This window comes from Petaurus breviceps, unplaced genomic scaffold (assembly GCF_028583685.1).
Source record: "Petaurus breviceps papuanus isolate PSGF00001 unplaced genomic scaffold, PetGlider_PUasm1.0 37, whole genome shotgun sequence".
Classification (NCBI taxonomy): domain Eukaryota; kingdom Metazoa; phylum Chordata; class Mammalia; order Diprotodontia; family Petauridae; genus Petaurus; species Petaurus breviceps.
The window spans coordinates 28,927,774-28,953,071 of record NW_027186296.1 but is presented as its reverse complement, the minus strand read 5'-3'; the positions used below and the strand labels follow the sequence as shown (position 1 = coordinate 28,953,071).

General features: G+C 37.9%; 1 protein-coding gene and 1 pseudogene across 5 annotated transcripts in view; both read right to left on the bottom strand.

The window, feature by feature from the left end:
* The window catches only part of MINDY2 (MINDY lysine 48 deubiquitinase 2), a 122,555-nt gene extending 97,598 nt beyond the window's left edge, over nt 1-24,957 (bottom strand). For all 5 annotated transcript variants that reach the window (XM_069098153.1, XM_069098154.1, XM_069098156.1 and 2 more), the window contains exon 1: nt 23,926-24,957. In XM_069098153.1, coding sequence (XP_068954254.1) covers nt 23,926-24,744 — 819 coding nt within the window. In that variant the 5' untranslated portion in view covers nt 24,745-24,957. The remainder of the gene's footprint in view (nt 1-23,925) is intronic.
* LOC138169049 (large ribosomal subunit protein uL29-like) lies at nt 8,350-18,332 on the bottom strand (annotated as a pseudogene).
* Nucleotides 24,958-25,298: the final 341 nt, after the last annotated feature.

The window sequence follows — 25,298 nt, the reverse complement described above, 5'->3', positions numbered from 1 at the left end:
TGGCCTGCAGACTGTAGGGGAACCAAGTGACCAGTCTGAGGAGTAATCGCTCTGGCTTTATCCTGCTTGGATCTCGATTGCGGTCTAGGGTGGAGGTCCTGGGGTGTGTGACCAGCTTGCCAGAGCATGTGGAGGCTTCAGAGAGGGCACCCAACTAATACCTCTGGCAGCTGAGAAAACCCCAGCATTTGGGAGGAAACCTCCCCTGTCTAGTAGCAGAGTCCTACTGTGGCAAAAAGCCCAAAAGTCAAGTAACTGAGTGGCAACATGACCAGGCAAAGGAAGCAAAGCAAACAGAAGAATCCAACATTAGACTCCTATTTTGGGGGACAAAAAGGATCAAAGCATGGAACAGGAGGAAGACAGTGAAGTCAGAACTCCTGCACCAAAAGCTTCAAAGGAAAATACAAGCTGGTTACAGGCCACAGAGGACCTTAAGAAGCAGATAAGAGAAGTGGAGGAAAAATTGGGAAGAGAAATGAGAACAATGCAAGAAAATTACAAAATGAGAGTCAACAACCTGACTGAGGAAAACAACACCTTAAAAAATAGACTAACTCAAATGGCAAAAGAGGCTCAAAAAGGCAACGAGGGGAAGAATTCCTTAAAAAGCCAAATTTACCAGATGGAAAAAGAATCTCAAAAGCTCACTGAGGAGAATAATTCCTTCAGAATTAGACTGGAGCAAATGGAAGCTAATAATTTTATGAGAAATTAAGATGCTGTTAAACAGATCCAAACAAATGAAAGAATAGAAGGCAATGTGAAATATCTCATTGGAAAATCCACTGACCTGGAAAATAGATCCAGGAAAGATCATTTAAAAATTATTGGACTACCTGAAAGCCATGATCAAAGAAAGAACCTAGAAATCATCCTCCAAGAAATTCTCAAGGAAAACTGCCCTGATGTTTTAGAGCCAGAGGGCAAAATAGAGGTTGAAAGAATCCACCAATCACTTCCTGAAAAAGATCCCAAAAAGAAAACTCCTAGGAATATTATAGCCAGGTTCCGGAATTGCCAGATTAAGGAGAGAATATTACAAGCAGCCAGGAAGAAACAATTTGAATATTGTGGAAACACAATCAGGATAACTCAAGATCTGGCAGCTTCTACACTGAGGGATCAAAGGGCTTGGAATATGATATTCTAGAGGGCAAAGGAGCTGGGATTAAAACCAAGAATCAAGAATCACCTACCCAGCAAAACTGAATATCATGTTTCAGGGGAAAATATGGTAATTCAGTGGAATAGAGGATTTTCAAGCATTCTTGAAGAAAAAACCAGAGTTGAATAGAAAATTTGACATTCAGATACAAGAAGCAAGAGAAGCTTGAGAAGCTTGAGAAGGTAAACAGGGAAAAGAAATCATAATGGACTTATCAAAGTTGAACTATTAACATTCCTACATGGAAAAACAATTATTGTAACCAATGAAACTTTTCTCAGTATGAAAATAGTTGAAGGGAATACAAATATATATTTCTATATTGGAGGGTATACGGGTGTATGAATATACATGTGAATGTGTATATATGTTTACAGGTATACATAGATAGAGGGCACAGGACCAATTTAATAGGAAGGGATGATACTTAAAAGGTGAAATTAAGAGGTGAGAGAGGAATATAATGAGAGGAAATGGGGAGAGACAGAATGGGGTAAACTATCTCATATAGAAGGGGTAAGGGAAAATGGTTACAATGGAGGGGAAGAATAGGAAGGCAAAAGGGAATGGGTCCACCTTATTCTCATTGAATTTGGCTCAGAGAAGAAATGAAATACACAATAAATAGGGTATCTCACCATACAGGAGAGTAGGCGGCAAGGGGATGAGAGGGGGGATGATGGAAGGGAGGGCAAGCTGGGGGGAGGGAAGTTGGAAGCACCCACTTTTGAAAAGGGACAGGATCAAATTAGAGAATAGAACAAGTGGGAGGTGGGATAGGAGGGAGGGAAATATAGTCAGTCTTCTAAAATATATTTACTATGTTAATATTTTGCATTAGCTACTCATGTACAACCTATACTGAACTGCTTACCTTCCCAGTAAGGGTGGGTGACAAGGGAGGAAGGGAATGAATCTGGAAATCAAAGTTTAAAAAAAAAAAAAATATATATATATATATATATATATATATATATATATAAAATTGGGAAATAAGATATACAGGCACTGGGGCACAGAGATCCACCATGCCCTACTGGAAAAGCCTAAGGGGGTATGGGAGAAGATATGGGAGAGAGCAGATTGGAGGAGGGGATATTCTGTGGGACTGCTATTTTGGGGTGGTGGGTAGGGGAAAAACGGGGAGAAAATTTGTAATTCAAAATCTGGCGGAAATGAATGATGTATATCAGAAGTTAATAAAGCATTTGAAAAATGAAAAAAATAAAAGCAATTGGGGTTAAGTAACTTGCCCAAGGTTACACGGCCAGTTTTTTTGTTTGGGAGTTAAGTATCTGAGGCTTGAACCGATCCCGCATCCTTCCGACTCTGGGGCTGGTGCTCTTACTTATTGCACCACCTAGCTGCCCCAATTTTCTTTAATTTTAAAAATATATATGTATACATATACATATACATATATATATATTTATTTATTTTCCCCCCAATTACATGTAAAAAATTTTTAACACTTGTTTTTGAAAATTCTAAGTTCTAAATTCTCTTCTTCCCTCTCTTCCATACCCCTCCCCCATTGAGAAGGCAAGCAATTTGATACATATTATACATGTGTAGTCACATAAAACATTTTCATATTAGACATGCTGTGAAAGAAAACACAGACTCAAAAAATAAAAAAATTTAAAGAAAGAAAATTATGCTTCAATCTGCATTCAGACCCCATTAGTTCTTTCTCTGGAGATGGATAGCATTTTTCATCATAAGACCTTCTGAACTGTCTTAGATGGCTAAGAATAGCTAAGTTATTCACAATTTTTCATCATACAATGTTGCCATGACTTGGCTTACTTCACTTTGCATCAGTTCATGTAAGTCTTTCCAGGATTTTCTTAGAGCACCCTGTTCATCATTTCTTATAGCACAATAGTATTCCATCACAATCATATACCAAATCTTGTTCAGCCATTCCCCAGTTGATTGGCATCTTCTCAATTTCCAATTCTTTGCCACTACTAAAAGAGCTACTTTAAGTACTGTGTACATATAGGTCCTTTCCCTTTTTTTTTTTAAATCTCTCTGGGATATGGATCTATTAGTAGTATTGCAGGTCAAAGGGTATGCATGGCTTTATAGCCCTTTGGGCAGAGATCCAAATTTCTCTCCAGAATGGCTAAATCAGTTCACAACACCACCAACAATGCAGTAGTGTCTCAATTTTCCCATATCCCCTCCATTATTTGCCACCCTCCTTTTCTATCATACTAGTCAATCTGATGGATGTGAGGTGGCACCTCAGAGCTGTCCTAAACTGTATTTCTTTGATCAATAGTGATCTAGAGCATTTTACTCTAATTACATCATCCAAAAAACTGCCTGTTCATACGCCTTGACTGTTTATTAATTAAGGAATGGCTCTTTTTTTTAATAAATTTGACTCAGTTCTCTATATATTTATCAAAGAAACTTGATTTAAATTTTTTTCACAGTTATATTTACTGTATATTTCTCAGCACCCTATTTTAAAAAAAATTTTTCCAAGGAGACTGAATTCAACATTGACATGATCAAAATCACTTCACAAGAGCTCCTCTGGAGCCCTTCAAAGTAACCATCCAGTTGTTCAGAGAGATGTTGATATTTTCTGAAACATCAGTCATCTGGTTACTTCAAATGGGCTTCAGTGGAACCAAGATGATGGAACAGTAGGTAGATGTACAGCCAACCTCTAATCACACAACTCCTTTACAGACCTAAAAATGTATCAAACTGGGTCTTGAACAGGAAATCCAAGAAAAAAAATCACAGTAGTCATTTTTCTAGGACCAGTCTGAATAGGGATAGGGAGAGGTGAGGGGGATGGGAGTAGAAAGGGGAAGGGGGGGGAGAGAGAGAGAGAGAGAGAGAGAGAGAGAGAGAGAGAGAGATTGAGTGATTGAGATCTGGGGATACTAGAGATGAAGTCTATTAAAAAATGACAGCAAAAAGAATGCAGGTGCAGGGAAAGACTGTGTACCAGGGGAAGAAAGGTCCCAAATTCAGCAAAAGAGCCTAAATTTGAGCAGGTTGCAGGAATATCTGCCAACTGGCAGTTCTGTTGTTCACTACCCAATTTTGTTTCACAGAACCAGGGCAGATCAAAGAATATGAAAGGTGTCACAGAGTGAGGAGTGGTTACAGGTCCTAGGCAGTGTACCAAACAAGGAGCAAATTCAAAAGCCAACAGTAGCTGTATGGCTGACCCTAGAAGCAAAGTGGGGTCTCAGGGCCAACTTCCAAGGCAGTCTGAAGTTGAATAGCTAGAGTAGAAATCCAAGACCAAAGAAGAACCTGCAGGTTTTTTCCTCTGAATCAGCAACACTTTCCAAGTGGCTGAAAGTGGCTGATTCTGGCAGTAGCCTGTTAGAACTCCCAACCAGGAACAAGCTCATAGACTTGTTTAAACCCAAACCCAGACCAGGAACTTGTAGAACTGAAACCAGGAGGGCAAAAATCAGACTTTGCACTTGATCATACCACTTTGGGAATACTGAAAATTTGCACGTACCCAGTCTACGTCGTATTCAAGAACATTGCTGCAGGACCAGCCCAGATCTTCCCTCCAAAAGTATAGAAAGCTCTGCCCTAACATCAAGTCCAAAGAGAGGAAGTAAGTTGGAAGAATAAGCAAACAAAGAAAATTCATGATAAAAAAACTATTTTGGTGACATAAGTCTAGAAGAAGATGGTTCCAAAAAAGCTATGAGCAAAAAGGCTCAAAGAAAAATATAGCGTGCACATGAATTAAACTAGAATTACTGGAAGAGATGAAACAATGGTTAAAAAGCATTTCATAAATGAGTTTGGAATATATTTCAGAAGGTAAAAGATATAGTCTTACAACCAAGATTAAAATAACCACAAAAAAGTGGACTGAATGAAATAGAAGGTTTTCAAGAATTTCTGGTGAAGAGTCGAGAACTGAAAAGAAACTTTGAAGAACAAACATATGAGTCAAGAAAAACATAAAATGATCTTTTTAAAATGAAAAGTACAAACTGATATTAAATTACCTGCCTGTTTGATGGGAGGGGGGAGGAACTGGGAAGAGAGATTAGTCCTAAGTAATGTCCTAAGTAACCCTTAATAATGAGATACAATGAAAACTGAGGGAATGCCCATCAAAAAGAGAATGGATAAACGAGTTATGTTATAGAAAAGGGACTGAATAATATGGTGATGTAAGAAATGATGAAGGAAATGGTTTAAAAAAAACAACTAATGATTTTAATGATTTTAAAAATTTTTAAAAATTTGTTTTAACTGATGCAGAGTGAAGTGAGCAGAAAGGGAAAGAAGGGGAAAATTTACCTCACATAACTGAGGTATGCAAGAAGAATAAAACAAAAATGAAGTGGATAGGGAGGAATGGGTGACACTTCTCTGCGACACACACACAAACACACAGAGTTGGGTACAGAAATACATTTTATCCAATAGATAAAGAGGGGAAAATCTTTGCAGTAAGTTTCTCTGATGAAAGTCAAAGATAGACAAGGAACTTATTCAAATTTATAAAATAAGAGCCATGCCTCAACTGATAAACAGTAAAGAGATATGAGTAAGTCCTTTTCAAAAGAAGAAATCTGAGTCATCAATAACACATATGAAAAAATGCTTAACTGGAGAAATGCAAATTAGAACAACTGTGAGGTTCCAATTCACCCCTATCAAATTAGCAAAGCTGACCAAAAAAAGGGTAATGACAAATCCTGGAGGGAGTACCAAAATACAGGTACATTAACAAACCTTTCATGAAATTGTGAACTGGATTAGCTTTGGGAACTATGGCTCCAAAAGCCACTAAATTGTGCATACCCTATGATCCAGTAATATCACTAGGTCCACTGAGCATAGTAACCATTTGATAAATTATTACTAAATTAAATTATGTTAAATTGATCTGGCAATGTTAAAAAGGTTTTTTATTTAAGAATATGGTTCTATGAATAAATTAAGGGACTCATACACGTGATCATCATGCCATCAAATTCCTTTTTCTATGAAGACAAGGTTTGATATCTTAGAGTAAGAATTTTGTTAATGGTTGCTGAACTCTCTTTTTAAGTTATTTTCTTATGACATATTTTCTGTGTATACAGGTAGATAGTGACCAATCCACTTAAAATATTTTATGTTCAGAAATGTCCTTAATATTAAGCCTCTTTTTAAATCTGATCATGGGCATTAAAAGAAAGATGTATATAACCCATTCATTTGAGAAGTATTAAGAGAGACTAAATTATATACAGGGATCAAATTTTTTTTTTTGGCTTTTTGGTGGGGGGAAGGCAGGGCAATTGAGGTTTAGTGACTTGCCCAAGGTCACGCGGCTAATACATGTTAAGTTTTTGAGGTCGGATTTGAACTCAGGTCCTCCTGACTCCAGGGCCAGTGCTCTATTCACTGCACCACCCAGTTGCCCCAATTTTTTTTAAAAAAGGATTATTTTTTTTTTACCTTTTGGAGGGCAATTGGGCTTAAGTGACTTGCCCAAGGTCACACGGCTAGTAAGTGTTAAGTGTCTGGGACTGGATTTGAACTTGGGTCCTCCTGACTTCAGGGCTGGTGCTCTATTCACTGTGCCACCTAGCCGCCCCCCAAAAAGGATTATTTTAATAGGCATAAAGCATCTTAGTATTATTATGAAAATAGTTGTGACCTCTCAGACACCTTGATAGGGTTTCAAGAACTATTAGAGGTTAATGATGCAAAGGAACAAGGATAGCATTGCAAAATATAAGAAGAAAGAAAAAAAATCCATGAAACATTAAAGAAATAAATACAAGAGGAGAATAAAAGGAAGCTCAGACGGAAGACAAACAAGAAGGACAATGCTAGTACTAATATGTGAAATTTAATTTAGTATCCTTTGTAATAACTTTTAAAAATAAAAGTTGTTGAGTAGCTAGGCGATGCAGTGAGTAGAGCATCGGCCCTGGATTCAGGAGGGCCTAAGTTCAAATTCGGCCTCGGACACTTAACACTTATTAGCTGTGTGACCTTGGGCAAGTCACCTAACCCAAATGCCCTGACTTCTCCCCTCCAAAAAGGCAAAAAAAAAAAAAAATTACAAGTTGTACCTAGAGATTCACTGTTTTCTTATAAAATCCTTTTTTCCTAGTATTCTTTGTATTCTAAAATGTTCATATTTCTAAAGAAAAAATTAACTTCATTAATAATCAAAGAAATAATAACTGCGACAATTCTTTAGCACCACCTCACATCCACCAAAGAGGAAAAATAATTAAAAGTAATGAAAGAATGTTGGTGGGTTTTGGAAAAACAGGTATGCTCATTAACTGCCATAACTGAAAGCTAAAAGAATCTTTTGAAAAGATGTATGACAGTACACAGTAAAGGGATCAAAGTGAAAGGAACACTATAATGAAAAACATGGAAGAAAAAAGGTATGTTTAGACCAATTTGGTGGAAGCACAAGATTCATGAAGGAGAATAGGTGAAAGGTAGAATGGGGCCACATTATAGAAGACAGGAAAAAAAAAGTGAAAATTTTAAACCACAGGATTATATTTTAAAAGAAATGAAAATTGTTCATTACTTCCAAAATGTACAGCTATTTGAAATAGGTCAATTAAATATCATCTGCTAGGTTCTTAAGAATCTTGCTTTCATCAATATTAAAGGACCTATGAAGGGTCTATGCTATGTTTTAAATTATATTTCTATGAAATTACTTGCAATTAATATATCACTTGATTATTATTTTTTTTTTAAAGCAATAGGGGTTAAGTAACTTGCTCAAGGTTACACGGCCAGTTATTTCTGGGTGTGGTGCTGAGTATCTGAGCCCGGATTTGATCCAGGTCATCCTGACACTGGAGCCGGTGCTCTTACTCATTGAGCCACCTGGCCGCCCCTAAGCAATTAGGGTTAAGTAACTTGCTGAAGGTTACACAGCTAGGTGTTTCTGGGTGGGTGCTAAGTGTCTGAGCCCAGGATTCGATCTCCAGGTCATCCCAACACTGGAGCCGGTGCTCTTACTCACTGTTCTACCTGGCTGCCCCTCACTTGATTATTATTAAACAAGTCTGTCTTGAATCTGATTTTAAGTATTTTCAATAAATAGTCCTTCTAATTTAAGCACAGTGCCTATCAAAATTACCATAAAATTTAACTAAAATCCTAATTAATTCTGATTCTATGAACTGTGTCTGGGAGAGTACACTGCCTTCTATTAAATGAGGTTTTTTTTTTTTTAATAACAATTTGCCTTTTTATTGAGCACCTCACAAATTATACCTTAACAGCAAATTTCCTAAGCGGGTACAGACGTTCCTTCCTCTGTTGTTTTTTGGTCTTTAGTCTTTCCTCGTGCTTATTAAGTCTGCGGCACATGGCACAGGTCTTCTTGGGACGAAGGTCCAGGGGGGCTCGTATTTCTTGCCCTTATAGAATTTCTTGAGGTTCTCTTTCTGTGTCTGGTTGATGACAGTCAGAATTCGGGTAATAGATTTTCGAACTACTCAGATTTTAGATAACTTGGATGCAGCCCCTCCAGTGACCTTGGCTACTCTCAACTGGGAAAGTTCCACCTTTAAATCATCTAATTGTTTGAGTAGCTCCTCCTTCTTCTTCCCATGAAGATCCCTGGCCTTGATTTTTGCCATGATCGCAGAAGAGATACACTGCCAGCGGCTCAGAGAGGAAAGAGCTAAATGAGTTTTTACTACAGTTAAATACTAAATTCACCAAGCAAACTAAAAGTATAAATAAAATTACAGAAAAAATTTTTTTTAATTATGTAAGGGGATGAACTGACATGGTAATAGTGACCAATGTGCTACAGGAGACCAATCCCAGATATTAAAGAATTTTAAGCATTTTACTAATGAATGTTAACTAATTAAGTTTCCTGTCCAAGAAATCATGATTTGACTTAAAATAAATATAAGATAATTATTGCTCTTAAGGAGTTTATATTTTGAAAAAAGGTCCACTCCAGTCATCTCTTATTCTTCTTCTAGTTTTACTTATGAATCTATGGAAGTCACCACCTTGTCCCCTATGAGCATCTTCCCTGTCTACCCTACATAGAACTTCTTTTATGTGTTACCTTACCATTAAGGATGTAAGCCTTCTGCAAAGGGCAGGAAGTGTTTTTCTTTTTGCTTATATTTGTAATCCCTGGCTTAACAGTGTCTGGCTATATTAAGCACTAAATAAATGGCTGTTGACTATTAACTGATTATATACTTATTAGGGATAAAAAATTTATAGTAAGAAATCAAAGAGGGTGTTATACTTTGCTAAATTCTGTGGCAAAGACTGTAAGAGGCAGTTAAGGGTTGGATTTTTTTTTTTACAAGATCAATTTGTCTTACTCTTGGATAACAGTGGTTGGGTACTAGTGGGAATATGAAGAAAGAAATCCAAAAGATATTTCACAGGAAAAACTGACAGAACCAAATAACTGTTTGGATCAATCACCTGGCATTTACAAGATGCCAACTACTTGCTACTTCTTATATACTGCTAGGTGCTAAGGAATAAAAGACAGAAATGAAACACTATCTTCCTTTAAGGCTCACATTCCATAGTATCAGGGGAAATACTATAGATACATATTATTTGCAAAATATTCAGAATTTAAATACAAGATAATTTCAGGTGAGGACACCTTACCAACTGAGGATCAAGGTGCAGGGTGTAACCGAGCCTTGAAGTAAACCAGGGATTCTAAGAGTTGGCAATGAGGTGGAAGTACATTCCTGGGAGTCAGTCTGTACAAAGTCACACAGACCAGAGATGGAATGTTCTTTATCAGGAATGGCAAAGGAAGGAAAGTAATGTATAATAAACCTGGAGAGACAGGTTGGAGATAAGTTGTGAATGGCTTTAAATGTCAAATGAGAAATCTGAATTTGATCCTAGAAATAAGTAGTTGGTAATATGGAACTGAACCTCAGGAAAGAGACTAGACTCTAGTCACTAGAGTTAGACACATAGATCTAGGAGTCATTTGTGTGAAGAGGATAATTAAATACTTGGGAGCTAAAAAAGTCACTGAGACTGTACGCAAAGAAGAAAAAAGAAAAGAAGGCCCAGAACAGAACCCTGAAGTATACACCCAGGGTTAGGCTGGTGATCCGCCAAAGAAATATGAGAAAGAATAGTTACACAAATAGGAGAACCAAGAGAGTCATGTCATAAAAACCCAGAAAAGAGAATGGCCAACAGTGTCAAATGCTACAGAGAGATTTTAAGAAGGATGAGAACTCAGAAAAAATCATTAGATTTTGGTAGTTGAGAGGGACACTGTTAACTTTGAAGAAAGTAGTTTTGGTTGACTGAAGAAGTTAGGAGATAGATTACAAAGGTTGAGGAATTAATTGATGATAGGAAGGGTAGCTCAAGTAATATTATCCCTTTTTTAGAGATCAGTCAATGAAAAACATCTATTTATTAAGTGACAGGCACTGTGCTAAGTGCTGAGAATACAAAACAACCAGAAAGATAGTCCCTGCCCACCAGGAACTTGTATTCTGATGGGGGAAGATAACCTATCAAAGCTGAAAAGGGGGAGGGCAGATGGTAGAGAAAGCCAGAGTACAGTCAAGAGAGGAACAAGGCATAGCAGCCTTAGTCATCCTTCTTAAATGGAGGTTAGGGAGAAGTCATCCAATCAGAGAGGCCACACAGGAAGAATGTATTTCCAATGTGTGAATTAAGTCTGGGAGTATAGCCTGGAGAGGAATTAGGAAACCGAAGCTAAAAAATGTTAAGTAGCTTGTATAAGATCACAAAACAAGTAAGTGGCAAAGCCAAAATTAGAATCTAGATTTTTTCATTCTAGACTCAGCTCTCTTTCCATCACACTATCCTATCTCCATTGTTATCAGCTGAACAAGCATCTATTAAGTGCCTACTAAGGTTCCAGGTACTTAGCTAGATGTCAGAAACAAAAAGATTTAAATGAGACAATCCCTGTCCACAAAGATATTGCATTCTAATGAATGACACAATGTATTCATAGCTAAGTAAACGGAAATACAAAAGCTACACATGCATTGAGGAAGGGGCACCAACAACTAGGGGAATCAAGAAAAGCCTCCTGAAGGAAGCCTGAAACTTGAATGGTTCAAGGGCTTCCAAGATTCAGAAGAAAGGAGGGAGCATGCCAACACTGTTACTCAAACTCCAAATTCTAGAACAAAATATAAATTCTTCTGTTTGGTTTTTAAAGTCCTTCAAAACCTGGCTTCAACCTACATTTCTTTTTTGCCTTTTGGAGGGCAATTGGGGTTAAGTAACTTGTCCAAGGTTACACGGCTAGTTTTTTTGGTGTGTCCGAAGCCGGAACCAAACTCAGGTCCTCCTGACTCCGGGGCTGGCGCTTTACTCGCTGCACCACCTAGCCGCCCCCCAACCCACATTTCTAGTCTCACTGAATGTTACGCTCCTTGTTGAGCTCTACAGTTCAGTCAAACTGGCTTTTCTTCCCCTATCCCAACAAAGCACTATGTCCTATGCCTGTGTCTATATTGGCCACCCTCTTTCCTAGAACATACCCCTTTCCTCACTTCTGGCTTTCTTTTTCAACCTGAAGATTAGATGATGAACTACCAAAGGAGACATGAAAAGGAGTATATATAACTTCTTCAAGATCAACTTAAGCACTATCTGCTACTTGAAGTCTTTCCTGACTGCTGTATTTATGATATCTTTTTACACAAAATGTAAATGTACCCTAGAATGTAAGCTTCTTCTTTTTGTGGTTGCAAAGAATTGGAAACTGAGGGAATGCCCATCAATTGGAAAATGGATAAACAACATCATGGCATATGTGATGGGATATTATTGTGTAAGTGATAAAGAAGATGATTTCAAAGAAACATGGGAAGACTTATAAGAATTGATGCAAAGTGAAGTGAGCAGAACCAGAAGGTAAGTTTATACAATAAAAATAATATTGTGTTTATACAATATAAATGATATTGTAAAATAATATTGTAAACAAACAACCATGAAAGATTTATGAAATCTGATCAACACAATGATTAATCACAATTCCAGAAGACACATGATGAAATACACTACCCAACTTCAGAAAGAGAGGTGAAGAACTCAGAATACGTGCAGATTGAGAAATGCTTTTTTTGGACATAGCCAATGGGGAAATTTGTTTCGCTTGACTATACATGTATGTAACAGGTTTTGTTTTTCTTGTTTTCTCAAGGGGGGGGGGGGAGGCAGGAGGGAGAGAATGTGAACCTGCAAATAAAATTGAATTTTGAAAAAATTTAAGCTTCCTTAACACATAACTGGAGGGAAAAATCTTTGCATCAAGTTTATCTGATAAATCTCATTTCAAAGTCATACCTGATTAAAATTAATTAAGATAAGAGTCATTCCCCAATAGCAAAAAATAGTCCAAAGATATGAACAGGAAGTTTTCAAAGAAAGAAATCCAAGCTAGCAACAATCATTAAAAAATGCTTTAGATCACCAGTTTAATTAGAGAAATGCAAATGAAAGCAATTTTGAAATTCTTCTTCATACATATCAGACTGGCAAAGATGACAAAAGAGGCAAATGTCAAATATTGAAGGGACTGTGGGAAAAGAGGCACCCTAGTTGCACTTTTGGAATTGTGAACTTGTCTAGCCATTCGGGAAACCAATTTGGAACTATGTCCCCAAGTTACTAAACGGTGAGACTCTTTGACCCAGCAGAACCATTACTAGGACTCTACCTTAAAAAAAAAAAAAAAAAAAGGAAAAAGACGCAGATGTATAAAAATGTTAAGAGTATCTCTTTTCATGGTAGCCAAATTTTGGAAACTTAAGGAGGTTTCCTCCCATTGGGGAATGGCTAAGGAAAGGTGGCATATAAATGCACTGGAATATTACTGTGCCATAAGAAATGATAAAATGGACAGTTTCAGAGAAAACTGGGAAGACCCCATGACCTCATACAGGGTGAAAAGGGTAAAATTAAGAGAACAATCTATAGGGGCGGCCAGGTAGCACAGCGAGTAAGAGCGCCAGCTCCAGTGTTGAGAAGACCTGGAGATCGAATCCCGGGCTCAGACACTTAGCACCCATCCAGAAACACCTGGCCGTGTAACCTTGAGCAAGTTACTTAACCCCAATTGCTTAAAAAAAAAAAAAAAAGAGAACAATCTATGCAGCGATAACATTATAGAGTAAAGCAACTTTCAAAGACTTTAGAATTCTGATCAGCAAAAGAGCAAGGGAATGAACATTCTTCTCAGGAGAGGTGATGAACTTAAAATTCAGAAAGAGATATACATTTTCAGGAATGCCCAAGGTAGAAATTTGTTTGCCAAACTGCAGGTATGCATTTGGAAGTCTTATCTTTAGTTTTTAGGTTTTTTAAGTGTTTAATGGGGTGGGAGGTTAGGGTAGTAGGAGAGATGGATTAATAAGAGGGAAAAAAAGATCTAAATGTTTTTTTAAAATTATGAGTAGCATTGTCTCTAAAGACACCATTTTTTGAAAAATTGTACCAAAATACAAGCCCAACCAACACATTAATATGCTATTATGGTTATTTTATAAATTATTAGTATCCATCTAGGTCACATTATTTTTATGTTTAAAAGTATATGCTAATTAAAAAATAATGTAAACTCTTTGTGAGAAAGAATTGCTTCATACTCTGTACTTTTATCTCTAGTACCAAGCAATGCTTGTCACATACTAGGTGCTTAATGAATACTTAGTGATTGGTTGGTTGTTTTTCCTATTTCTTTGACTGAATCTTCTCTGTTCCTTCCTCTAGTTCCATCTCCCTTCTCCACTCTAAAAGTAAACATTTACCAACTCCCAGCTTTAGTCCTCTTCTTTGTTTACACTGTTCGTTTAGTCATGTCTATCACTCCCATGGCCAATATAATTCTTACATCTCTATCTCCAAATGAATACTTTCTTCTGAACTTTAACTTCCAAATGCTTACAGGATGTTGCCACCTTAAATGTCTTGCTAGCACATCAAACCAACATGCCCCACTCTTTATTTCTTCTAAGACCTGCTCTTCCTCCAAAAAATTCACAAAATTCATTATCTTTGTTAATGGGGCAGTTATTCTCAATCACCTTGACTCAAAAATGTAAAAGGTTATTGTTGATTTCTCCTCCTTTATTCCTATCATCCACCCACCAACTCTTGTAAATTCTATTCCCATAATGTCTCTTATATGTGCTTCCTTACTATCATTCCCACTGGCAACACCATCAGTTCAGGCTCTTAGTCACTTTTGCTTAGACAACTGGTCCAGATTTAAGTTTCTTTCATCTCCAGTGAATCAATTAACAAGCATGCATTAAGTGCCTATTAACATACTAAACACTGTGTCAAGTGCTGATCGTACAAAGACATAAATGTTAAATAACTCCAACTCTCCAGGAGATTACAGTCCCTCCTATATACCACTACCCAGCATTCCTAAAGCATAGCTCCAGATCTTTCAATGGCTTCCTACCCTCTACTGAGTAAAGTCTGAATTCCCTATTCTAGCATGCAAGTCCCTCACAATTTGTAACCACTTACTTTTTTTTAATCATGTGTCAAATTACTTTCTTCAAATACTGTATTCCTCAAACTGGACTTAATAGTCATTTCTTTCTTAGTAGTCATTTCTTTATTCTTTCTTGCTTCTCTGTCTTTGTTCATGCTACTCCCTATGCCTGAAATATATTTTCTCCTTTCTACTTCTCATCCAGGACGCAGCTCAAATGCTCTCTTTTTCATGAAGCCTTTCCAATTCCCCCAGCAGGAAGTGACCTCCTTTTTCTGAATTCTCTCAGTACTCTGTACCTCTCTTATCCACCTGCTATAATCATAATTTGCATTAGAATTTTGTACATTTTATTTTTCACATTGGAATGTAGTATTTGACCTTTTAAAAATTTATTTTTTACCTCTTGTCTGAGCAGAGCTTTGCACATAGCAAGAGCTTAAGAAATGTTTGCTGAAATTATTTGATTTGTCAATCTTAATAATGCAATGAATGTAGTAGTTTTAAATAAATCACACACACACACACCTTTATATAGGTTCATAATTTTTAAAAACATCCTAAAATGCTTTTCTTTCTTAAAAAAGAAAATGAGGACATGAGAAAAATATGAAGATAAAACACCAGATGTACTTTAAATTACTGCCAAAATATTCCAGAAAATACAACCTATTAATATGCGAGTTGACCTAATGCCAGGATGCAATTTAATTTAGATTTCAGTTTGCAATGCTGTTTGAATGCAATATAATTATCAGTAAGAGATTGCATGGCTTCAAATTTTAAGAATTTTATGCTAGACTTTTTAATCTCAAGCTACTGTTTCTCTGCCTAAATTTCCAGCTCAACATTCAGAATCTCTGACAGTAAACAATCCTACCTATTATATTTCACCCTGACCTACATACTACTTTGAAAACTTAAATTCTCTCATTTTATTCAGAGTATTACTTTCCTCATGGTTACATCTGAATTTTCCTGTAATCTAGGTCCCAATGGTCATGCTTCAGCAATTAATAAAACTTAATACACACTTACATGTTCTTTAATTATATATGTGTGGTTTTTAGCAAAAAAAAAAAAAAAACTGTTTTTTTTTTTTTTCCTCTAGTGTCTTCATTTATATAGCTGAAGAAGCCTTAAATACCATGAGTAAAGTTTAGGTAAGAGTTCTCAAGCTCTCCCTATGGTTTACCTCCTACATTCAATATTGCCCAAAGCACAGAGCTTCTACTTTTTCTTCCCACTTGGGCCTTCTCTCCCTAGATATTATCTTCCATCTTAGCCACTTTTCTTAGATACAATAACCACATCATATGCTAAGAATATTATAACAAATGGCACTTCCTTTTTTAAAAAGCTGCTGACCCTTACCACTTGTCTAACTGATTTTCCATTTCTGCCCATTTCCAAATTCGTCTTTTATTTAATTCTCCTGTCTAGCTTCCCTACTCATGTTCCCAGATTCCAAATAAGTGCTGGGAAAAGCCTCAAAATCATGTAGACCTGATCCACTATATTTATGTTATAAAACTCCAAATCAGCCATGGTTACTGCCGAGCATTTCAACACATCCTTCATAGAATCCTTGGTTTATTATCTGTGAAGTTGTGCCAGGATTTTTTTCCTTTAAACTTCACTCTCCACAACAAAAATACTCGGTTTCTGATGAGTTCTAATTTTAGTCTGTCAAGATGACTGAAACTATGCAGCATAAAATTCTCCTGCTTCCTCTATTACCTCACCATAACCCTATCTTTCTCTGTTAATCCTCTCACATTTTTTAATGTAGGCTAAGAGGAAGATAGGCCTTTGTGGGCTCTGGATTCTGTCTTTTCTTGACTCTTAAAGGGTCCTGTTTATACTTTTCTTTAGAAACTTTAATCTTTTGGACTCTCCTCGTTCCATTTTTGTTGAAAATGTTAAAAAAAAATGAACATTTTCAAATGAAACTTGAAACTCTCTTCTTTGTTTTTTTCTGTGATTTCATCACTCTTCCAGTTTTCCATATGCCTCTCAGAAAGCTTTCACTACTTCCTTTTCTGTTAGAATTTTCCTCAACTTTTAGTCCCTGTTCCTTTCCTTCTCTCCCCTGAAAAATTCTTCTCACACAACCTATACAGATGACTCCTAAACCTCCTTCTCTCCAATTCTGTCTTACTTGTGCTTAAATCTATATTGCCTCCACCAACTAGATATTTTATCACCCAATCTTGCCCAAACTCAACATTTACAATCTCACCCTCTTGATCAAGGGACCATCAACCCTTCTCGCTATCCAGACTTCACAACTCAACTCATCCTTCCTTGTTCCTTACATTCCATCAATTCATTCATGTCAATTTGTCCTTCAAAATCACACTGGTGAGAATACAGAGAACATGTCTGACACTATTCTAGCAGACATGCTCTCTGTAACTAGATGCTTTTGCTTAACTCCATTTGCCGTTCCACAGAAGAGAGTTCATTAAGGACAGGGGGAAATGACTATCACATAAAGATAAAAGACATCAAATTAAAATGTACTTTTTAAACTAAAAAATGTTTCTTACATTCATCTACTGTTTGGTTGCCAACACTAATTTAGGCCATCTCCTATTTCAGTGGTCACATAGTTTCAGAACTAGAAGAGATTTTGTAGAACACATCTGGTCTAACTACCTCATTTTTGAGATGAGGAAACTGAGGCCCAGAGATTTTTCCCTAAGTCACACAGATATTAAGAGGCAGAACAACAATTCAAGGTCAGGTCCTCTGACTCCAAATCCAACACTTTTTATACTGCAATACAGGTTTCCCTTTTTGTACTTTCTCTTCCCTTTAATCCATCATATATACTGCTGCAAGTTGTTTTCTGAATTACCTCTTTTATCTTAGTGCTCCTTACATCATAAATTTATGATTCTTTATTAGTGATTGTATGAAGTCTCAATTCTTCTACCTTTCAACTTTCTCAATAATCTAACCCCAATTCTCTTTTTATCTTTATCTTCCATTATGCTACAATGCAAACCTATGCTGCACTTTGTTCTATTCAATGTTCCCCAAAATATGCCACACTCATTCCCATCTCCAAGGCTTTGCAAATCACATCCCATATGGAGGGGAATGCCTCCCCTTCTTTTTAAATCTCACTTTTTCAAGACCTTGATCAGTCTTACCACCTCTGTGAGATTTTTTCCCAATTGTACCACAGCTCATGGTAATCTCTAATTCTTCTGAATGCAGGCAGCATTAATTATCTAGAAGCAACATAGAATAGTAGATAAAGTTTTAGACTTGGGAGTCATCACAACCTACTTGAGGTTAAGTCCTGCCTCGGATATTTATCAGGTATGTGACTCTGGACAAACCACTTAACTTAAATTTTAGTTTCTTCATCTGTAAAATGTGGATAATAATAACACCTACTTCACAGGGTTATTGTGAAGATCAAAAGAGACAAGGTGCTTTACAAAGTTTAAAATGTTGTATAAAATGAAGCTATTTTAATTATAAATACCTCTTGATTAGCACTACTGACACTGGAATTTTTAGCTCCTTGAGAGTGAATTCAGTTTTACCCACACCCAAGAGTAACTTGGACAGAAGAGACACTCAATTAAGTGTTTACAGAGAGCGGCCATCAAATCCAATGACTTCTGTTATCACTTCTATCCTGATGACTCTCAAAGTAGATCAACACATAATCTACAAATCAACATTTACATGTAAAAACAAAATCTGCAGTTTCTTTAAAATTTAACATGCCAAAAATGGAATTCATTTTTCTTTCCCATAAACCCTTTCCAACTTCCCCATTGCTTTAAAACGATTTTTTAATTGATTTCACTTTTTATATCCTCTTCATTTCAAAATACTTTATTCTCCCTCCCCCACAAGGAGATACAAAGTAAAAAGGAGAAAAAATATTCAAACTTTTCTATTGCTGTTAACTGTGTCACTATAATACTGGTTTCCAGGTTTCAAAGTCCTCAAGACAGAGCCTCTTCCTTCTCCTTCATCTTCCCTACCCACTCACTAAGTCCTCTTTGTTGAAATATACCCAAGTTTGGGACCTTCTTTTCTTTTGAAAATGAGTTTCTCTGTCTTGCCCAAGCTGGAGCTATAGTCGCCCCTCAGCTGCTGGATCAAACTGTTGATTGACACAGAAGCCATTAACAAATTGCTCCTCAATACAGAGCCTGAGTACTGGGTCCTCACTCTCTCCACTCTAGGACTCACTATACAATATTGGTACCAAACTTAAGGTGGACAATGATCACCTTCAGTCCTACTGAGACTCAGAACTCCTGAACTCAAGTGATTCACCAGTCTTTGAGGACTCTGGAGGACAGAGCAAGGCTGATGATTTTTTGCAGTTCTGCCTCACTTAAACCCAATTCACAAGCAAGTCAAGACATCACATTTGTGATGTCATTGGTCCTCTAAAAGAAGGAAGGAGGAACAACAAAAACCTTGGTAGTAGGGATTACAGAGGCATATAACCACACACTGATGGTCCCTAGTTTTTTGTTCTTTGAGTCACTACCCTGGTGACTCAAATTCTACCCTAGTGACCCCAATTCTGCTCACCTGGATTCTTAAAGTAGCTTCCTAATTGGTCTCTAGGTCTTCTATCTCTTCCCTGACTGACCCACTCTTCACAAAGCTGCCAAACTGATATTCCTAAAATATAGCCAACTAAAAAATCTCCAACAATTCTCAATAAATCAAGAATGTCCAATCTCCTCACTATTTTATGCAATTGTGAAATGCACTTAGTAATAAGACAACAGAGAGAAATTAAAGTTGTATAGATAGGTAAAAAGGAGATAAATCTATTTCTATTTGCTGATGTAGTTTACTTCAAAAAGATCCCAGGGAATCAGCAAAGATACTGACACAATCAGCTACATATATTTTAAAATATATATATTTATTTATATTATATACATATATAATATATATATTTTAAAAATCTATGTAATAATAACAAAAGCCAAGAGGTAATGACTGAAGGAGAAATCTAATTCCAAATAACTACAAAATGTATAAAATATCTCGGAATCAATATACCAAAGCACACAAAATGTTCAATTATAAAATGCCTCTTAAAGAAAAAAGAAAGCTTGAATAGGTGGAGGAATATTTAGAGCTTGAATGGGCTGTTCCAATATAATAAAAATGATAATACCATCAAGTTAATTTACACTTCAATGCTATACCAATCAAGTTATCAAAGGGATACTTGATAGAATGATAAAATAATTCACTTGTATAAATAAAAGATCTAAAATATCGAGAAAAATGATGAAATGAGGTAAAAGATGAAGGAGGAATACACTTATAGACCTCAAACTATATTTTAAAGCAGTAGTAGTTATCAAAATCATTTGGCACTGCTTAAAAAGTAAAGAAGTAGCACATTGGAACAGACCAGAGGATTAGAAACAATAGAACTCAATTAACTTGGGGTTCAATAAAGTGGAAACCATAAATTACTTAGGAAAGAACATGTTCTTTGATTTAAAAAAAACTGCTAGTAAAACTGAAAAACAGTCTGACTGAATTTTAAGTTTAGTTCAATACTTTATTCTATATTCCATGATACAGTCTAAATGGATAAATGACTTTAATAGTAAAGATCATACTAAAAATAAATAGAAGAGTAGAAAATCATATACCTTTCACAGCTATGGGCAGATGTAGTCTTAACCTCAAGAGGGATGGAGGCAATTACAGAAGATAAAATAGATAGCTTAGATTACATGGTATTGAAAAGCTTTTGCACAAACAAAAGTATTGCACTTAGAATAAGAAGGGAATTAGGGAAAATGGGAAAAATGGGGAAAAGATTTGTGTTAAATTTCTCTAATTTGTCATTAAGTCATTTTTCACTCACGTCCAAGTCTTCCTCATTCTATCCACTTTGGAGGTGGTTGCTGCTGTTCCAAGAAGTGGTCAAAGACTATATAACTTGTTAAAAAAATTGTAAACTATTAACAATCATATGAAAGAATGTTCCCCCCAATCAACAATAAGAAGAAATTAAATCACAACAACCCTGAGATTTCACCTAACACATTACAAATTGGCAAAGACTATAAACACAATAATCAATTCTGGAAAGGGTTGTGGGGAGATAGGCAAACTAATGCACGGTTAGTAGAACTATAAAGCAGTACAACCATTCTGGACAGCAATTTGGAATTCTGTAAATAGAGTAACTAAAAAGTCTATACCCTTAGACTCAGAGATTCCATTACTGGGTTTATATCCCAAGGAGGTTATTAATAAGAAAAAAATCCTCATATAAACCAAAATATTTATAGCAGAATTTTTGTGATAGAGATGACTCAGAAACAAAGTAGATGCCCCTCAATTGGGGAATGGATAAACAAACCATAGTACATGAATGAATGGAATATTACTATGTTCTGAGAACTGATGACTTGATGAATACAGAAAAGCATGGAAAAAGCTACATGAAATGATGCAGAGTGAAGTAAGAAGAGTCAAGGAAACAATATAGGCAATAACTACAACAATGTAAATATAAAAAATTATCTAAAAAAGTGAATGTTGCAAAATTATAAGGAATAAACATTGCTAGAATGAACAGATATAAGAAAACACTCCCATTCCACCCATTGGCAGAGGTGGGAGGTCCCACAAGTATTGTACATTGCACATATTTTCAGGCTGTTTTTGATCAGTTATATTGCTTAGTTCCTCTTACTTTTTCCTCTTAAAAGTAATATTTGTAGGGGCAGCTAGGTGGCGTATTGAATAGAGAACCAGTCCTGGAATCAGAAGGATCTGAGTTCAAATTTGGCTTCAGACACTTGACACACTCACTAGCTATGTGACCTTGGGCAAGTCACAACCCCGATTTCCTAAAAAGCAAAAAATAAATAAAAATAATAATAATATTTGTTATATAGGATAGTTCTCTGGGAGAGTTGGAAGGTGTACTGAGGAAAATTATGGGAAAAGATATCAATAAAAACTTAAAAAAATTTTCCATGTCTCCTATTGCTTGTATGATAAAATACACATGCCTATATGATAAAATCATCTGTTTGGCAATTAAAGCTCTTCACAATCTGACTTCCACTTACCATTTCCAGTCTTATTTCATTTTATATTCCTTCACATGATCTTTGCTCCAGTTACACTAGCCTACTAACTCTTCCCTATAAATTCCATCCCATTCCTTAGCCTAGAGTTTCCTCCATTTCTGGAATGTATTCTCCTCCTCCTTCCACCTTTGAAATTCTTGAAGATAACTATTTTGTGTTCCATCACCCTCTCCACTGATCCCCCACCTTACCTCAAACCCATTTTCTCACCTTTCTCACAAAATTCCACAGCTCAAAGGACATCTCTTGCATAAAAGCTTTTTTTCCTGACTCCACCACAGCCCGTTTATTAGCACATTGTCCCTCTTGAAATTACTTCCTATTTAGTTATTTTTGTATTATGTTGTACCCAGTAGTATGTAAGTTCCTCCTTCATTTCTGTCTCTGTATCCCCAGAGTCTTGCAAATAATGAGAACTGAATAAACATTTGTTGAACTGCATAACACCCTCTGCTACTGGGAATATGGCAGTGGTCTCCTCCTAATTGATTTGATCTGTTTTCAAACTCAAATGCAATTTGTACAAGATCATCAGATTAATATTTATAAAAGTTTCTAGGTTCCATCCTAACTCTAAAATCTACAATGACCTTCCTCTTACAAAAACTCCTCAAAAATAGGTTGGAGGCTTATATTAAAATGATTAACTAAACTCAGCTTTGTTATTCAAGGTCTCCATCAACTGTGTCCATTTTACTCCTCCAACCTTTTACTATTCACAAATATGAATTTCTACTCTAAAACGGTATCTTCCCCCCCAGTTCTACCAAAAAAAAAATACAACCTGACACCTCCAAGTTCATTTTGGCTTCTAAACTTTTATTTATGCCATTCCGTCCACCTGAAGTACTCAGTCCCAGACAACTCAAATTCTATGTTTCCATTCAGAACACAACTCAAATTCACCTATTCTGCCAAATTGATCCTCTCTACTCTAATCCACAATGATCTTTCACTTCTCGGAATTCATCTGGCACTTGTAGTCTGTGCCACAGAATCTTGCACTATGTCCTGTTCTGTTTTCTCTAGTTGTTCTAATAAAATAAACTTTGTATGTTCAAATAGACGATAAGTTCATCAAGGACACATGGCCCTGTTTTCCACTTCTTCTGTATCATCCTTAAAGAAGTAACTACTAAAAAGGGTTGATTTTTACCTGATCTTCACCCTAACATCCCAAATTACTGAGGTTTACTGTACTGTAAATATCACACAGATGCATATGTTAATATGATTTAGTTAAACTGTTTCTCCTTCTTGCAGAACTACAAGCTACTACGGCATTTATATTGTGGCCTCATATGTTTAATATTCCTCTCTCCCCTTTCTGGATTTTGTTTTTTGACCTTTGACATCACTATTAACCCCATTGGCACAGGAATATATTACTGCTGATGGTAATATGTATTGTGTAAATAGCAATACACAGTAGTACATATGGCACAACACACACATATAGTAAAAATATAGTAAAATGTTAGTATTTATAAAACATCCAAATCAATGGGGCAAGAAATGAGGCATGTAAAAAGCAACGAGAATACAGGCTTTGCATAGAGAAATGAAAGAAACTACAGTATTCTTTGTGTTTAAGATCAATAGTTTTCCTTAAATGGAAAAAAAAGTGTCAGGGTCTTCTCTATCCTATATACATTGACCTAAAAATAGGGAATAAGTTGGTCTAAAAGAACATCAAAGATTGATAATACCTATAACTTACTTTCCTTCAGGTTTCTCAGTTTTTAAAAAATGACACCTGAGGTTCATAAACGGACATGGAATAGGAAGATGTAAGCTTTTTGCTTTGTTTTTTTTGGGGGTGGGGGATAGGGTGGAGGTAAGTTTAAGATGCTTTAGCTACTAAGTAACAGCTGTACAAAACACAGACAAAAAAATCTCAACTAATATGAAAATATTACAAGAGGAAGTGTCAGGGGACAACACTCGATATTCATCTGGGAGTATTCCTTCAACAGAAGAGTCCCCGTGTGAATTTCATGTAATATGAAAAGGGGAAAAGTGTATAGGAAAAGAAAAGAAGGAAGGTTATCTGCTGACCCTGGGGCTCCTTTCTTTCTCCCCACCTTTCCTTCCCTAAAAGCTGCTGGGAATAGAAAGGTTGCTGGGTGTACCTTCCACGACAGGAACAATACATTGAGGATGGCCAGCAAAGGGCAGGGTCCGTTTTCATTCTGGGTGATAATGGGCGTGTTCTCTTCCTTCCACTGGATCCACTTGATGTGATATACAGACTGTCCCGGGAAGCGCTCTTTGGAGGCCGCCAGCACCTGAGCGGCCTCTCCCTCCTCCTTACAGAGAGGGGCAGCTCCGCCGGACGAGGTCTCTTCCTCCTCCGGGCCCTTGGGCTCGGGACCGTCCTCACTGCAGAATTCTGAGCTGCTTGGACAAGAATGCAGATTGGAGAACGACTCCAGGGAATCCAGGCTCGGAGATTCCCCGGGAGGGCTCGGGACGCTGCTGCTGCTGGGACTGCTGCTGCTGCTGCTGCTGGGGCTACTGCTGCTGCTGAGGCCGCCGCCGGCATCTCCAGCCGCGGACGAACACGTCCCCGCGGGAGCCGCTCCTCCTACGGCCTCGGCTTTCTCCGAGGCAGCGGTCACCTTGTGCTGCCCTCTCGGAGCCTCCTCCGAGGCCGCGGGGCTCTCTCGCTTGTGCTTTTGCTCCGAGCCGGAGTGGGAGCCGCCGGGTCCGGTGTCCGGAGCGGTGACCCCGGGAGAATGCTCTTGCGGGCGGCTCCCGGGGCCGGCCGCCGCCCCCTGCCCATCGCGGGCGCTGCTAGGCTCTGCAGACGGCTTCACTTCAGGGTTGTGCCCTGCGCTGTTCTTGTTTTCATCTGCCCCTCCCTCGAGAAAAGCCGTCCCTGCTGCCGGCCCTGCGGCCGCCTCCGCCCCGTGTCCTAGCGGCTGCCGGCTCTCGGGGCTGTTCTCCATGCCGAGCCGCCAGCCCCTGACTCTATCTAGATCTTGGCCGCTTTCCTTCAGAGAGAGGCGTAGACGCCATGACAGCGGTACAGACAGCTACAGCGCCTCGGCGCGGGACGTCACGGGGGTGTAGGGCGGGAGCGCGCGCGGAGATGCAGGAGAGAGGCTCCTCATCCCCTCCCTTTCCAATCCCGTTCTGTCCGCGTGCCGGCTGGTTCCGGGTGCGCCTCTTCGTGGCAGCGCGCCCGGTGATAGGGCAGCGGGCTGGGGGGCGTGTTCAGAAAGTGTGAGAAGAGAGGGAGAAGAAGGCACAGCCCAAAGAGCACCGCCTTGAGCTCTTACGGGCGCGCCCCCGCGTCCCTTACGAAGGAGTTAGGCAAGTACCGCTCCACCCTCCACTGAGAGCGGAGGGGGCGGGCCGCGGGCGCGCCCGTCCGCACCCTGGAGGTTAGCGTCGTATCTGAGAGTCGGCTGCTCGAGTAGGAAAACATTTTCTCGTGCAGGAAGTTGAATCTGAGGACGGCCGGGCTTGCGCAGAGAAGACGCTGCTGGTCTCCCCTGCA